This window comes from Protobothrops mucrosquamatus, unplaced genomic scaffold (assembly GCF_001527695.2).
Source record: "Protobothrops mucrosquamatus isolate PMUCROS unplaced genomic scaffold, P.Mucros_1.0 scaffold125, whole genome shotgun sequence".
Taxonomy (NCBI): domain Eukaryota; kingdom Metazoa; phylum Chordata; class Lepidosauria; order Squamata; family Viperidae; genus Protobothrops; species Protobothrops mucrosquamatus.
In genome coordinates, this window is record NW_015386492.1 from 98,012 (window position 1) to 115,886 (window position 17,875).

The window sequence follows — 17,875 nt, forward strand, 5'->3', positions numbered from 1 at the left end:
CCCCCCCTCCCTCTCTCTACACGCCCACGCCTTGCCAGGAAGGAATGGGTCCTTCTCTCTTTTTCTCCCACCACCCACCCTGGTCAGCATCAGGACCAGCGGCTGCTGGCAAAGGCCCCTCTCTGCGTGTTCACAGCGGACCTTGATTTAAATGTCCATACAATTAAGGCACGCGGTGAATGCTAAGAACGAGGCTGGAAAAACTTCGGGCCGGCCGGGAAGGGGGGAAAATGCTGGGGGGGGTGGAGAACTGCAGGGAAGGATGGGATAGGAACTGGGAGTGTGTGTGGATGATGCACAATGGGGCGCAATTTGGCCAAAGGTTGGTACTTGGATGTCAATAGCCCCAGCCTAGACCTGCATCCTCAGAAAGAATTCCTCCTTGAATCCCAGGTAAGTGTGATGCACCATAGGCCCCTTCCTCCCCTATCGTAGGACATAAACAGGATTTAATGAGGAGTGGGTATATAAAAGTCGGACGATTTGGGGCCCAAAGCCCACCCCCACCCTTTCCCTGCACTCTCTCCCACCCCCCACCCCCTTTTCATTGGCAACTGCGGTACAGATTTGCTGCACATGTTTACTTAGATGCAAGCTCCAACTGAGCTGGAAAGCCTTGCTCTCAAGGAAGTGTGCCCGCAGGATATTCCCTGGTTCTTTCTGCCTCTCAGTTAGCAATCCCCTGCATGATATTTTAAATCTGGAATGATGGCCTCCCTACTTAAAATTGCTGCAATGAGGTGGAGGATGGGAGAACAAATCTAATATGCCTGAGACATTATGATAGAGTATAGGTTTATTGGCTTTTTAAAAAAAAAATAAACACTTGTGATGATATATTGTTGGGCATTTAATGATAGCAATAATAATCAGATTCCGTGTGCCCATATCTCCAGATATGCCTATTAATGCAGAGCATCACTCCATTCTTAATGATATCTACTCCAATGAGCCAGGAATAGATGACAATTAAAGCAAGCATATTGTTGCCCTTGCTAGAAACTCTTCCACAGCACCCCCGCTCCCATGCCCCCACCCCCCAGCCCTGGTTATTTTGCAAAGGACAGCAAATCCTGCACAAAAATAAATCCCCTTAGGATTAAATTTGAAGCCAAAATTAATATTTTAGATATGATGCAGTAGCATATACACAATGGAAAAAGAAAAAGAGATCCTTTACAACCAAGAACAGATACTGTAATGGCCGGATGGATGAAGAGATGAATTATTTATAGTATCTATTTATATGTCACTGCCTTATACAAAATCGTATACTTCATTCATACGCAGTAGATGTGGGAATACCTGAAAGAGACATAGATAAGTATTCTGACAGATGTTATAGATGTATAAATATGTATTTCTAATCATACTCTAAATAAATGAATATTTAGCTTATTGTATATAGAATACATATAAAACTACTAAGTCAGAACACAGGGGAGCCAGAGACAAATACTTCTAGTATTTGCAAATAGGGAATTAAATATAATAGTAAATCATTTAAAGCAATGAGACAACTGGTTCCATTACACACTGAATATCTATGCCTATATGTATGCATATTAGAGTGATAGTGATGATGGAAATGAAATTGTATCATTGTATCACAATCAACGGCCAAATTTCATAGATACTAGGATGAGAGAATAATTACAGCATTTATTAGTTTCAAATATAACAATAAAAGAAATTATACATACTTACATAACTGCCATCCCTAACCTTTAAATGTGATTTAGCACTGTGCTGTGCTGGGATAGAATTATATGCTAGTGTGAAATGTAAAAATGCAGTCCTCCATTGCAGAAGTAATATACTGTATATGGGTTCTGCCTGATTCCATAAACAGCACATAATGCTATTGCTTCTGCAACTTTTTTTTTTTTAAAAAAAGATGTTTGAAATATTAATTGAGCTTTTCTAGCAAATGATCTTTCTCTTGCACACCCACAGTACTGCTGTAGATGGTTCTACCGCAAAAACAAATATCTTTTTTTTTAACTGGCATTTGTTTTTCAGTGGAATGGGGTCAATCAGAATATTCAGAGTATGCTAGAGATCAAAAGAGAGAAACAGCATTTTAATTATTTCAGATCAACATAAAATAAACCATAAGAACGCAGGTGAGTTCTCAGAATGGAGTGTTAGTGTGTGTGTGTGTGTGTGTGTGTGTATATATATATATATATATACATGTGTGTGTGTGTGTGTGTTTCTCAGAAGGTCACTATATGCTTTCTTCTCATTTCTGACTTTAAAAAGAGGGGAAAAATAAATTGGAAGGAAAGGGCTACCTCCATATATGTATGTATATATGTATGTATGCATGAGGCGGGAGGGGGGGGAGATGTCAGTCTGTTTGGTAAAAACATACTCATTTGTTTCCTTTGTATGGTAATATAGATCCCTCCTCACAATCTCCTCACCCCCAGCAGCTGCCCCAGCATTTCCAATAATGGGACCAATTACCCTCCAGAAATGACCCCCACCCTCTATTTAATTTGCTACAGAGCCCTCCCCTTCCTCCCCCACCATCCAGCCAAGGAAAGAAGGGAGGGTATCAATAACTACATAATCTATTGAGCCAAAAGGAATGAAAAAGGAGGGGGATATAAAGATGACGGAAAGGCATAAGCTGGCTCCTTGTAAATAGGGGGTGAAAAATTGCTCAGGGACATGAAGCAAAAGAGACTTGGTAAGACAAAGCCTGGATGAGGAAGAAGAAGGAAAAAAAGGAAGTTGCCTTCCACAGAAGGTCTGGTTTGTGAACTCCCTCCCTACTTTTTTATGGCTCCTATAGGACAAGGAAAGAACAATTGAATCGGGTTTGGATAAAATTAGAAGGCTTTTCTTTTTTTTATTTCATGTTTCTACAGTCTGTTTAAGGCAGCCACTGATTTAACTGATTTAAAGTTTCTACTCCCCAAGAGAATGCACTAGTAGATTATACTCTTACTCTAGAATTTCCTATTAAAAGGGTATACACACACACACACACACACACACACACACTGCTTGGATGTATGTATATACCATTAGAAATATGTCACTGTATCTCTACACATCTTCCAACGCCATAGAAAGAGCCATATTTTTCACATCCATTCCGTTTTTTTCTTCTTTCTTTAGACAGGACCTTAACATTCAACATTTTTCAACTGAGTTGCCTTTTTAGACTTTGAGTCAGCCAGAAAGATACTTTATCCCAGGTTACACTGTTTATCCCTTTGACTCAGGCCTGTCTGTTCTGCCTGGGAATGACTTTTCAAAGACTCATGCAGAGAAAGGTGTTTTTTTTCCATCACCCGCCGCCGCTGAGCGTTTTAACTAGAAATGCGGGCATTTGAATTTGGGGCCATCTGCATGCAATGTAGAATTATCAGCGACATCTTAGTCCCCTCATTTGCTGCAGCTTAACCACTGTGCAATAACTTAGTAAACATGTGCATGCAGCCTGCCTTGCACTGGGGATCAAATGGGTTTGTATCCAACAAAATATATTTAGATTCATCTTCAGATCAGATCATTTAATGTTGCATGATGGCCCTGCAATCTTGCTTCCACGTCACAGATATCCTTTGAAAGCAGGGGGCGGAGGGCACCAACAATTCAGCCTAATGCAATCTGATTGAACGGAGACTACCATGTTTCAGAGCAAGGCTGCATTGAATGCATAGTCATAGCTAGATGATATACGTCCATATTCAGAATTACATCCATACTGAATTCAGTGAGTTTTACTTCTAAGTTTACTTAAGTTTTACTTAAGGATTGAAGGTTCATCTGTAGGGTAAATTTTATTAAATTCAAGGACATTTAATTCTGAATATGTGTGTTAAGTGTATACATATTTAAGGTTTTGTGATCAAAAAGTGATCCAAATTGCAGAATTTTGCCTGATTCTTCTTACAGATGATTTACATTTACTTATTTCTACCTTCAACATCCTGAAGAGTCTGACATGGCTAGAAAGGAGCCATTGAGATTTATAATTTTTCAAACTCAAAACACTGAAGTTCTCATCAATGAGCATGAACTAAAAAAGATACAATAAAATAACATCAGATAAAAATTGGTTACCCAGAAATCATCAACAGCCATATGATATCTAAACAAATCACAATGTTATTGAGACAAATGTTTCACAGGATTTCCTAAATTCCATGGAGATTGGCTAAAGTAAATTTCACTCAGCAAACACCAGGTTCTGGTTGAAGATTCAAACTCTTCCTTAATTTTAGCTCATTTGGTAAGTCTTCCTTGATTTATGCATGAGGTTCCAAGGTCAGCAGAGTGAGTGGAAACCATTTCCTGTGCTTGTTCAATACAGTGGGATTTTTTAAAAATCTAAGATTCAGGTCATATGTGAATGCAGCACTGGGCCGCAAACTAATCTTAATAGCTTGATTCAAGAGTAGGGAAGGCATTGTTAATGCTGGCTTCTTGTACTCAAATTCTGACATTTGCAGCAGGGAGCTAAAGCAAACTAAGTAGGTGGACATCAATACAATGTCTTGAAAAGTATCTTTCCTTTAAAGCTGGATTGTCATGAATGTATTTTCTCAGTTGTCATTACAGATGAAAAGGCCTCAGTTTTTAGCCATTTTACCCTTCATTATCATAAATATTACTTCTTTTGTCCTGAATTAAAATATAAGCTTGGATTGGATCAGAAAATAGTTTATTTCTAAGGTTTGAGAAAAGAACTTTAATTTTGATATATTGCCATCAAACAACATTCCTCCAGCATCCTGCTTTCTATATTAACAAACCAGATATCCCTGGAAAGCTAATTGCCAGGGCACAAAATGGTGGTCTTCTTCTGATTTGTTGTCCAATATTTGATAGTCAAAGTTCTACTGTCTTGGTTGACTGAGGTCATGTTTATTTTCCAAACCGATGACTTTTAACAGACATTTTCTCATTTTTTTCTTGCATATGCTATACAGTTGAGAGTCGCTTTTTGAGGTGGTTTTAGAGCCAAATTCTATGGCAGTACTGTGATAGTCAGCCCATTTTACAGCAAAAGGTTCTGATATGGAAGTGTCATCCATTAAGGCAAGCATCAAAGTCTAATATTGATGAGCAACTTCTGAGACCTAAGTACTCCAGCAGGGATCTTTCCAGGCCCTACCTACACTGGCCAGGATCTTTGCAGTGGCAGCTGGATCTAGGATTCACCTGCCCAGATAACATTTTCCACAATGGCCTGAACTGTCTTCCTGGCTAATCCCAAAGGTGAAGAGGACCCTTTGTGATTAATCAGGAGTAACTTGCATGGGTTCTGCCATCTGTTTTTATTTAATTGGGCTTCCCAGGCCTGAGTTGCTCATGTACACGGCTTTCAAAAAGCATTAGACATATTTCCGGAAAACGAAGAAAGAATCATCAGTTTCCTATTAGTCTAAGGCTATGGCTGAAAAATTCTCAGGCTGAGCCTTGGTTTAGTACAGTGCTATCCATTCACCTCCAGCTCATATTTAATCAAGTGGAGTTTATGTGTTTTCTTGGAATGCTAAACTTGGTATCAAATGTTTATTATTCATCTGTTTTTAACGATCATAAATAAATAGTTTGTTTTTAAAAAAAACAGTGTCTGTCCTTTTTCCCGCCCCCCATATGCTCTCTTTACCACTGAATTTTAACCTTTCAAAAATAAAATTTGAAGATCTACATCTGAAAATGGCTTGGCAGATTGTCCTAAAAATCTGTTCACAAGAAGAGATATGAAAAGTAAGCTGACAACACACTGGGCTTGGGAATCAGAGCACCCGATACAGATGGTCAAGATGGGATGAAGCTATTATGCCAAGAGTGCTGGGCTGCCATAAGAATTACTGTTCTAGGAATTGCTTTGAATACTTTAGTGCCCAAAGCACTTGTGTTTGTCTGCTTATTGAAAAGCTGCATGTAGGAGAGGAATTTCTTATTATCCAAAGAATTCTCTGTTGAGATTTGATCCAGTGCGTAACCTACTATTAACCAGCCTTCTTTATTCTTTATTGTATTTATTTTCCTCTTTTATTGGTGTTGCAGACTTCCCTAGAAACATTTATTTTGAAGGTTTTCTCAGAAGCAGAGCAGAGCAAAACAAAACAAGAACAAAACAAAACAGCTGAATTCTTGTGAACTTAATCATGCTTATACAGGTCTACTTTTTTCAACCTGTGCTCAGGAAATCCCACTTCAAATATCTGGATATGGGATCAATTTTCCATTTTGAAACTGGAAGAAACAATGGTGAATAATTAAGAAGATAACAAAACTCAGTGACCATCAAAGTTTCCTTTAAGCAAATGCACTATGGTTTCATGAAATAGTCTATGATTTTTTAAAATGTAAACTTTTCTCTATTTCCATACTTGTGCCTTCCAAATGTATTAGGCTAAAACTCATTCTGGCAACTCTAGCCCAGTACACTTGAGGGGGAAAGATAGGAAAGGCAGGTTTATAAAATGCATTGAATATGGCCATAAAATATTTGCAAAACCCAACCTTTCTTTTTTTAAAAAACAATATTTTATTATTTTTGTATAATCATAAATCCTTAATATTTTATCAGCGACATGTTGTCTGGGTTCCAATATTTAGCTTACTAATATTAAAGTATCTTCAAATAGTTAAGAAAGTGAAATACTTGGGGATATATTTAACAGCAAGATGTGCAACAATAATAGAAGACAACTATGTAAAATTATTAAAACAAATAAAACTAGACTTGGAAAAATGGGAAAATCTACAATTTTCAATGCTAGGGAGAATAGCAATGGTGAAGATGAATATTTTACCAAAAATACTCTTTTTATTTCAAACAATACCTATAAAACTGGGGGAAAAATTCTTTGATGAATTAAATACATTGATCTTGAAATTTGTTTGGCAAAGGAAAAAAGCCAGAATTAGATTGAATATGCTACAAGAAGCGAAAGAAAATGGAGGATTTGGGCTGCCAGATTGGGCTTTATATTATCAAACATCTATATCAACATGGTTAAAAGAATGGATAACTCTTAGACATAAAAGATTACTATACCTAGAGGGGCATGACCTACAACTTGGATAGCATGCCTTCCTATAGTATAAATATGGAAGAATAAAATACATAGATATTTTCAAAACCACTATAGAAGAAACGCACTTCTACTAGAATGGGAAAAGGTAAAAGCAAAAATTTACATGAAAATACCTGGATGGCTTTCAACAATGGAAGTGTTTGTTCACCCAAACCTAATTAACTAAATTGTGACATATAAAGACATTTTGAATATTGAAAGGAAACTAAAATCTAGACAAGAACTGAAAGAACAGGGCATTGATCTATCATGGTGGTCTGCAAATTCAAACGAGATATGAAAAAAGATGCTAAAACATCTGGATTTTATAACAAACAGACAGAATTTGACCAGATACTATTGACATCAGATGAAAAATTGAATAAGAAACTGTATAACTATATGTTAAGTTTAAAGATGGAAGAGGAACAAGTTAAAGAAACAATGATAATATGAGCAAAAAACTTTGGGCATAACATAGAGTTAGAAAACTGGCAAAGCCTTTGGGAAAGAAACTCTAAAATAACAAAGATGGTGGCTTACAAAGAAAACCTATATAAAATGTTTACAGATGGCACTTAACACCTATGAGGTTAGCAAAAATGTTCAAAAATATGTCTAGCAATTATTGGAAATGTAGATAAAAACCAGGCACATACTATCATCTTTGGTGGACATGCCCTAAAGCCAAAAGATTTTGGTCAAGAATACATATATGGTTAAAGAAAATGTAGATTTTAAGCCAGAATTATTTTTGTTAGGTATAATTGTAGGAAATTATGAGAAAGAATGTGTATATTTAATGTTACATGTACTAACTGCAGTGAGAATTGTATTTGCTCAACCTTGGAAAGATGAAGAATTACCAGCAGAGGAAGAGACAATTAAGAAAATTTTGGACTGTGCAGAAATGGATAGACTTACACTGAAAATGAAAGAGAGAGAAGATTCAGAATACTTTATAACATGAGATACATTTTATCAATGGCTAGAAAAACGAGATAGAGAAAACCCAACCTTTCTTATCCACCAACTTTCCTTCTCTTTAATCACATAGTTCTTGAGAAGAAGTTCCACCTTGGTAGCTTGGTCAACAGGCTGCTGCTTGAATACTTGTTTCCAAGGTGGTGAAGATAAAAAAAAAGTGAACCCTGGAGGTTCTTGGCTTCCAGAACATCATTGGCAAAAGGAAAAGTCATGAATTGTGGTGGGGGTGGGTGGTGGGACTGATAAAAGGAAGCTTCCTGAAAGCTTATATAATTATCTGTCTAGTGTCCCAACTGAAATAAAGAAGGGGCTATGAAAAGAGAAGGGAAGGATCAGCTTGACTGTTATGGCTGACCCTCCTGCTGTACCATTACGTTATCATTAACATCTGCACAATCTTGGTAAAATAAGTTGTATGAGAACTTTCTAGTACTAATAGTACTAATAGTGATATTTCTTAGTGTAGGTTGATATTCATTTTTGAATAAAAGGAAACAATGAAAACCAATATTTCATTTCTAATTAGCAAGAATAGATAAGACAGTACAAGGTAGAACAGTAAATGTAAAGAAACATCTGATACTGTTCTTTTTGGTTTAATAGCCAACCAAAAATTATTTGGTCAAATGATTTAGTTTAATGCTAGGAATTGTTTAATTTTGAGACTCTTGGGCCCTGATCCCACAATATACTTTAAAAACTGACTAAAAAATAAAATAACGTGTCCTGGTATACCAATATGATATACATTGAATATAGAGTTGAATAACTCCATAAGGCTAAATTTATCCCTAAACAAATCCAATCATGCACAAATTTAAACTAACCCATTTCTGTTAGTTGTGTTGTGGGAATAATTAAAGTTTTAATTCAAGTTGCATTTCTAATCCTCAAAAAAAAGAATTAGAATTAAAAGTGATTGAAAAATTATGTCTCTCACTGCCAAAGCCTGACATCAAAAAACACAAGTTCTATACAAATGAAGGTGAATATATATGTCCCAGGATAATGTTGCGAGTCCAGTCTGCATCGGTACAGGTGAGAGAAAAGTTCCCCGAGGATGGGGGCTCAATCATGAGTTCAAAAGCTCTGAAGACAAAGCCTCTGGTCCCAGTGACCAGCCCAAATTGGATCCTGCAATAAGTTCTAAATCTTGATTTGCTGTAGTTGCCAAATTATAACTACTGTTACTTCTCTGGAGTTGGGATTAGTGATGCCATGAAGCCTGCCAGTCTTTTCCTGAGGCAAATGCTGTTGGAAAATTTGGCACATTCTGAAAAAAACAGGATAGAGATTCAGAATGACAAACACTGAGACCGCTTACATTATAATTACAGTATAATTGTGTTTTGGCATAAGTACCAGCAATGAAATTACAGCAGTTGTCAGCTGACCAGATTAAGCATGTTATGGGATCAAGCTGTTACAGTAGTTTGGATTCTATGACAAGCTAAAATTGGTTGAGAAAGATTATGGTTAAATGTATTGTGAGAATCTGTTTTAGTAACCAGACCATCACAATAAATTGTAATATATTTGTTTGAACAGAACATTTTAGGTGGACAGCAATTGTGTTTGTTAACTAGGAGAAGGGTTAGCATGTTGTCTGAAACCAACTATTATCTTGTATTGGGACTTAGGGTTAAGGTTCTACGAACCTTTGCAGGATAGGTGTTGCTCAAAACCTAAATTTAAAAATGCAGGCAGAAATTTCCTGAGGTTGTAACAATCTCATTCTTAGAATACTCAAGATCTCAGCTAAGAAAGCTGTTATCTCATGGCCTCACTTATAAGAATACTAACATCTCATTGACTTTCATGTAACATCCACAAAATTTGGTAACACATTTTTATTTCAATCATGTGTATGTGTGTTGTCAGTGCAACAAACATCTTCATGTTCACACTGCTCCTAAACAACCTTTCTGGACACAGAACAGTTCTAGTTCATTAGAGATTCCATTCTCCATGCCCAGCAAAGATCTGCCAACTGGAGCAGAGCCAAAGTAAAATAGACTGTGGAATCTGTGGAATCAGTGCTGCAAATAACTTTACCAGGCAAGAATTTTCCATTCAGGACCATGGACAGCAATCGTGCAATTACGCGAGACTGCAGACTAGTAACTGCAGCTTTAGGCTGAAGAGAAAAATAGAAGTTTATAGCCTGGCAAGCATAATCTTGGGAAAAAAAACCTCACCTTAAGTGCTTTTCAAATAAAAGCACTTTTTTTGGTAGGAACTTATTTCTTTTGGCTGATGGGCATTGGAGGAATATATCATTGTGAAGGCTCTAATGGATTTATAAATGCCACTATTACTACTACTAATTAAATCTTGATCCCCTCCCCACTAAAACCTATTAAAAGCCTTTTAAATTCCATCCATCAACAGAGAAGCATGAACCATTTTAAAGCAAGCTTGCATAACAAAAAAAAATATAAGAATCAGATATCTGGAAAAGAGTTTCAGACTTTTCTTCTTTTAAAAGTTCTTTGATAACTTTTGAAAGTTATCAACTTTTAAATCATTTTTATGTTTGTGAGAGTCCAGAGCTCTTTTCTCCCTTTATTCCTTTTTTCTCCAATACAAATCTTCATCCACAATGGAACATACAATCTTTGAAAGGATGTAGAAACTCTCATATTTAAGGTGATTGATTATGTTCCATTAAGTCATTGTTGACTCTTGGTGACTATACAGTATAGATATATTTTCTCCATGGTGATTTGTCCCTAGCCTGGTCCTTTAGCTCTTCCAATTGTGCACTCATTGTTTCTATCCACCTTGCTGCTGGTCAGGCCCTTCTTCTCTTCCCTCTCCACGTATACCAACATCCATGCATATACTTGAGAAAGGGGAAGAGTTGAAACACTGAAGAAGTTGACAGGAAGAAGTTTAAATTGGGATTGGCCCATCCCACCTGTGCTAAAAGAGTCAGGTCCCTTCAGCCTGACTATTCCAGGAGGTGGGCCTTCTCTGCTGTTGCTCTTGTCCTCTGGAACAACGGTTAGCCTCAATCCTCTTATCCTTTCGTAAGGACCTAAAGACATGGCTCTGCCAGTTGGCTTGGGGCCCCAGTGGGGGAATAGCATAGTGGAGGTGATTGATCATCAAACAACAGATCCCATGTCCCCCCCCCCACTCCACCCTCACCCTTCGCAGGTGTCCTTAGGTTTTAATATTTGATTTAAATAATTTACGGTTTTAATTTGCAAGGCAAAATGAAAAGACATGTAGCTGCCATTTTTTTTTCCATTTTTTTAGGGTTAGCTATTCGCTCTAATAAACTTGGGATTTTCCCAGGCAATTGCTTCATGGAAGTGCAAATTGAGCAACTAGCAACATAATCTTTTTAATTTATAAGTATAGACATATTTTGATGACTATAAGCTGCCCAGAGTTATCCTATAGAAAGATGGCTGGCTAATAAATTTTATGAAAAAAATAGAGGAGAGGGGTAGCGGAAATGGACACAGAGTAGTAGTGATTGTTGAAAATAATCATCTATTAATTTTAATGCAGAGAAAGAGTGGGTAATGATCCTAAATTAGATTGGACAGTGTTTATACTGCTCAAAACTGATTCATTTTTTAGTGGTCACAACTCAAGAAAGCATATGAGTGTGAGACCCAGAAAAAGAAGAAAAGCACTGTGGGACCTACCATACCAGTGCAGAGGACACAATGGATGATCAAAAGGTTGATAAAAGATAAAAATCAAAGATTTTACCTGTCAGAGAATCACCCATTAGATCCAGTTAGCTATCAGTTCATCAGACTGACAGAGGAAAATGGCCAGTAAATTCTGTAAATCCATTTCTTAATTTCAAATATGAGTGGTTGTGTTATTGGCAATGTAAAAGAGTGGATGCAATCAAAGTATGTACATATCTTAAGCTCATATCAATTTGCTAAAATATCCATGTTTAGAACTGCCTTGAGCTAATAGAATTTAACAGGGAAATCTGCTTGTCTTCTGTACTTTTACAACAGATTGCTAACTGGGAGGGGGGAGAAGAGTTCACTATAGAATAAATAGCAATTAGTGGGTTATAAATCATTTACACATCTTGGCTTAAACTGCTTTTCACTGTCTTTGAGGATAAATAAACAAGAGAAAAACTGGAATACTATATGGCACTGCCTCCTTCAATCAGATCCTCCAAATGTATCCTCTGATGAGCCCACAAATATTAAAAGTTTGTCGGGAGAAGAGGGCAAATGCCAATGTATTGAAATTAAATGTGTTGAAATTAAAAGAAAGCAGAATCAAGTTGAATTTTAGGAAGAATTTCCTGATGATGTGAAAAATTAAACAGTGAAACAGTTTATCTAAAATGGTGTTAGGGTCCTCATTTCAGGGTGCTGTATGTCTTATCTATCTGGAATGAATTCCTACAATGAATAGGATGTTGGATTAGATGACTGACATGGTCTCTTAGATTTAATTGCCCTTTCTGAACAAATAGTTCTTTCTATTTTTATTAACTTAGTTTATGTGACTATAGTATGATCAGTTTGATAATAACCAATGCATTTGGAGAACTCCACACTGGTTGATCTGATTTTTGAAGGATACTTTGTTGATGGTCATTTTAGTTCAAGGTATAACTGCTTGGGGTTGCTTTTAGATGTTGCTTTGCTGACTTAATGTTGCTTTTAGATGTTGCTTTGCTGACTTAATGTTTGCTTTGCCTCCTAGTATATTTTTAGTCTTTTGCTGATTAGCCTTACTAACTTTTAAGCATATTTCCTTTTTTTGTACGTATATAAGACTTTCCTTTTTTCCAATACCTTTATGATTGTTGTTTGCATTCTAGCAATAAATACGCACAGATATTTAATCACTTTAGGCCATTTTACCACTGGTCTATAGCCCACTTAAGGTCAATATTGAATTATAGTAGATTCAGCATTTCTATCCTTTAAAGATATATACACATATTAAGTTGCAGCTAGTCACAATTGCAACTGATTTTATTATTTTTAAATACTAATTTATTGAGACTTATTACATATTTGCTGTGGTAATTTTTTGCATCTGTTAACTCAGAATCTAAATCCAGTTTAATGCTCTCTGATTCTTTTTCTTGTTGATTTTGTAGATTGCTAGCCTTCTGCCCAGTTAGTTGGCTCTGTAGAAAGGCACTCTACTCTTTCCCTTTAGCCAAGAACTTACAGGAAAGAAGAATATTACCTTTGTTTATAAACATGAATTTTGATTATGGTCAATATTTTTATTTTCAAGTGATCGCAAGAAAGGATACGGCATGGCAATGACACTACACATGACAAAAGCTAATGGACAATGATTGCTGATCATGAAAATGTGGTTTGAAATGTTTAGGAGTGGAAGAATTAAAAGTTCCTTCTCTTAGGCTAGTTTAAGCATCCTCTTCCAAGTAGGACAGGGTTCACTTCTTTCAGTTCAAAGATTATACTCTTTGGCTAAAGGGACAATCCTCAGTTTTTCTGGGTGTATGTCAGAACACCCACAGAATGTCCACTGACATGCTATAAGCACCACTTCTTTGGGGCATAGGCATAACATTGCAATTCATGTAGAAAAGGGGTGAGGCTCTATGGTGATGCTGCAATGTTACTTTCATCAACCTGATCTACTCTTCTTCCAACCTATGCTTGCATCTTCTGTGTTAGTGCCCTTTGTTCTGCATTTAGTAACCCATACTGACCATTGAGAAAAGATTACTGAACTTGATAGGCTTTTGGCCTTATTCAGCATGATTCTTCTAATTTTCTGGGATGTAGTCTAGATATTACTCAAGAGGATATAAAAGTCTTGTTCGCATCTTGGGAGTTTTCATCTCCTTTGATCTGATGACTTTTGACTAGAGAAGATGTCCAAATGTATGTTGTCTATATGCCTTCTGGTTTTGACTACCCGTAGCAAGAAAATGCACAGACCATAAGAATTTAGCTTAAGTTTTATTGCCTATTTATGTAATTATTTATCAAGCTTGTATGCAGCCCATCCTGCCAAAGGCATCTCAATCAGTATAGTCTTAATAAAACAATCTATATTGTAATCTTTGCGTTTTACTAAATAGATTGATAGTGCTCATACTGTAACTATATCCTGAAATAAATTTAAAAAACCATACCTATTGGGCAGTGAATAGTAAAAAAGAGTGTTCAGTTTATTTCTTTCAGTTTCCTTCTAACTTATACCTTCTATGCAAAAAGAAGGGTGTAAAAAAGATAAATCATTCAACCTGACTTTCAGCTCTGATCCAAACTTCCCAGTGTTTTATTCAGATCTAGCCACCATGTGGTTTCCAACTATTATCTCAAAAAGGATGAAGTTCAAAGGAGAAAAAAAGTTCCTATCCCTGGATTTGTAGCCATGTTAGTCCATAGTCATTCAAAATCAAAAGATGTCTGATAGCACCTTTTTTCAACTAACACATTTTATTAAAAGGCATAACATTTTGAGAGCAATGCATAGTTTAATAATATTTGTTGATCAGAAAAGATGTTTCCAAACTGCTTCTGGTTTTGGGCCGTTCCTGAGTCTCCAGTATCAGAACTAAGATTTTAGAGCTATTGGTTAAATCCTAAACTCAGTTAAAAATACATAGAGGAAATTTGGGCCATTTAGACCTTTCAATCTAATCCACTTCATTGGACTGTTATCAGGAGAAAGTGGCAGGAAGAATTTACATAACTCATCCTTGAACTCCTCAGAGACAAGTCAGGGTATTTCAAAGTTAGCTAGCTCCATTAATCTCTTCCGGTTCTTTCAGAGAAGAATCTTTTAAGATTCTTAAAACTGGCTCCAAATAATAAAAGATTAAAGGAATAAGTAATTTTGATTCATCATCTTTTTTTAGAAAACCGAGCAAAGAAATTAGGCAAACTTTCAGCAGAAGTGCCATTTTGAGGACAGAGAAGAATAGCAATAGCTCTTAGACTTATATACCACTTCATAGTACTTCATAGTGCTTTGCAGTGCTCTCTAAGCCAGGGGTCTCCCAGCCTTGGTAACTTTAAGACTTGTGGACTTCAACTCCCAGAATTCTTCAGCCAGCTTGGCTGGCTGAGGAATTCTGGGAGTTGAAGTCCAAAAGACTTAAAGTTGCCAAGGTTGGGGACCTCTGCTCTAAGTGGTTGACAGAGTCAGTATATTGCCCCCCAACAATCTCGGTCCTCATTTTACCGACCTCAGAAGGATGGAAGGCTGAGTCAACCTTGAGCCAGTCAGGGTCGAGCTCCTGGCAGTGGCCAGAGTTAGCCTCCAATACTGCATTCTAACCACTGCACCACCACAGTTCCAGAAAAAAAAATGTCTTATGGATAATGATAATTAATTAAAGATGAAATAAAAATTATCTTTTATTTTTGCAAAAGAGGCTGCACTTTTCAACTTGGCAGAAGAAGATATCAGCTTTTCTCAAACTATACCCCTTCAGATTATAGACAGGACTTACAGAATCTCTGGACACACACATATACACACAAGCACAAAGAAAAATATGTTCACACACCAAGCATTTACCCCTTCAATATGTGTGTCAAGATGGATGGATTGATGGATACAGATTGACAAAGAGAGAGAGAGATCAGAATTTTTAATAAAGGTCACGAAAAACACTGGAATTTCTAAGATGTGAACTTAGACAACTAACCAGAATTTAGAAACTAATCTAATCTTTAGTTCATTACAACCACACAGAATGGAAACATATGGGTTATTCAAATTAGCTCAGCAACTATTTGATTAAATCTATAAAAGGTACTGAAAAGGAAGAATTTAGGAAAGATGGAGCAGGCTGCCAAAGGTAAGTAAAGGCAATGTTAATGTTGTTATATGGAGACAAGAGGACAGTAGACAGTTAATAGTAACTTTGTTCAAATGGAAATGGCAGAACAGGATAATAACTAAATATTATTTTTATTGTGGATGTTATTAGAAAAATTGAATTGAAGACTTAAACTTTATAGAAATTAGGTATATGCTAAAACTTTATACTGTTAGTTCAATTAGCAGGTTAAAAACATTTCTATATCATAAACAGGTAAAAAAGAAATTATAAATTTATGAAGCATAAAGAGCCATTGGAAGGACAATGATGTCATGGTGTGTATGTGATGTAACTTGGCCCCTTCCTTGCTACCAAAACTTAATAACACAATCTTGAAATGTAATAACTGACACCAATAGCCAAGAGCAAGGGAAAGGGAATAACATTATCTAAGGAAGGATGAACATTCTAACAGTAATCACTATCCCCATTTCTGCTCCATATGATGCAGCCTGTGTCTTTCGGTTATTTCAAAGGGTTATGACAGATCAAAACCCAGTTTAAAAGTGACAGAATTCTTACTTTCCCTCTACTGTGGGTGGTAAATGTAAAGGTATATAGTGTTCAACAATGGTCTCAAATGCATGCTTTGGATCAAGACTCCTAATTCTGAAGATTTTTAGGAAATAGCTGAGTGCCTATGATATCAGTGATAAGGCAATGCTTTCTTCAAGGTACTTCTGCTCTTTGAAGTGTTAAATTAATCAGTTAATTAGGGTGAGCCATGAGATTCAGTTGCATTAGGCAATAAGAATGAAATAAGTTATTTACACATCCCGAAAACCCCCAGCATACTGAACTGAGCGTGCAGGCTGCACCTATCCCTACCATCAGAGGAAATCAAGTGTACACAGTGACCTACTTTTCTGAGATGATTACGGCTGCATTTTATACTACTTCCCAGTGAAATGGCAATTCTTCAAGCCAAGGCAATTCGTAAAATGGTGGACAGCCATCCCTATTTGCTAATAATTTTTCAGTCGATAGCAAGGCAGTTCTAATTCTTCTTACTGAGCTATTTTTATGGCTGAGATTAAAATTTTGAAACGAGAATAACATGTTATGTTCAGTTCTGTTTAAGCGGATGTTCTGCCTGCTTGGGTGGCATAGCAGGTGGCTGCATCTAGCTAACCTTGGCTGATCCCCAGAAAACTAAGCTTCAGGCCAGAAGAAAGAAAAACATACTTGGAATAGCTTTGAATCTGTAGTTGTTACTAATTTTTGTGTGCTACTCCCTTCCTTATCACTTGCTTGTCATCTCTGCAGAATCTGTAAGCCCTTAAAGAAGACAAGCCTCTTTTCTGCTGGAAATTGCAACATACAAGGAGTTTAGTCCCTTGTCTTTTTCCTGTTCCATTTCTCCTATTATCTAGCAGGAAAAGATATTTTAAAAAATAAAATAAATCTTGTCTAATATATTAATCACACCATAGTCATACCCAAAGAATTCCTCCTTCTACCTGGCCACTACTCTTTCAGAAACATTGTTAATTAAGATGCTCCTACAGCATGTAGTTCGCTTTCCAGTTGCACTTCATCCATCAGAAACTATTTGACAATCAATAGCCAAATATTTCACTGAGATTTTAAGAATTTTAGCCATTAGTGCCATGGAATATTTCTCGAGCTTAGCATCTATTACGTGGTTTCAAGACATTTTCCATTTGCATTTTAGTATGACTCTCACCATCCTCTTTCTAAAGGTCATATAGCTTCAGAATGCCTCTCCCATTCTCTGGACAAAAGCCTATTGGACCAACAATAAGACAGTGTCCTTTACTGCATCTGGAAATGCCAGATTGGCTGACGGGCACAAGGAAAACTATATAAACACAAAAAGCCTGCTTACCAACATCTTGCTGATCCTTGACTCTCAAAAAATTAAACCCAAGGTACCATCTTAATTATTTAATGATAATAATTTTCTTTGTCTTAATATTTCCTAGTACAACGTCAGTAGGTTCAGAATCTCTAGAGGCACAGAAGTAAAATGGACCGTATAACTATGTCC

The 17,875-nt window shown here is 36.6% G+C and overlaps 1 protein-coding gene across 1 annotated transcript in view; it reads left to right on the plus strand.

Annotated features, from left to right (window-relative positions):
- Window positions 1–300: 300 nt before the first annotated feature.
- KIF13B (kinesin family member 13B) overlaps window positions 301–17,875 on the plus strand; it is a 160,927-nt gene continuing 143,352 nt past the window's right edge. Inside the window, exon 1 of the mRNA XM_015812981.2 lies at window positions 301–393. Within this exon, the coding sequence (XP_015668467.2) occupies window positions 301–393 (93 nt within the window). The remainder of the gene's footprint in view (window positions 394–17,875) is intronic.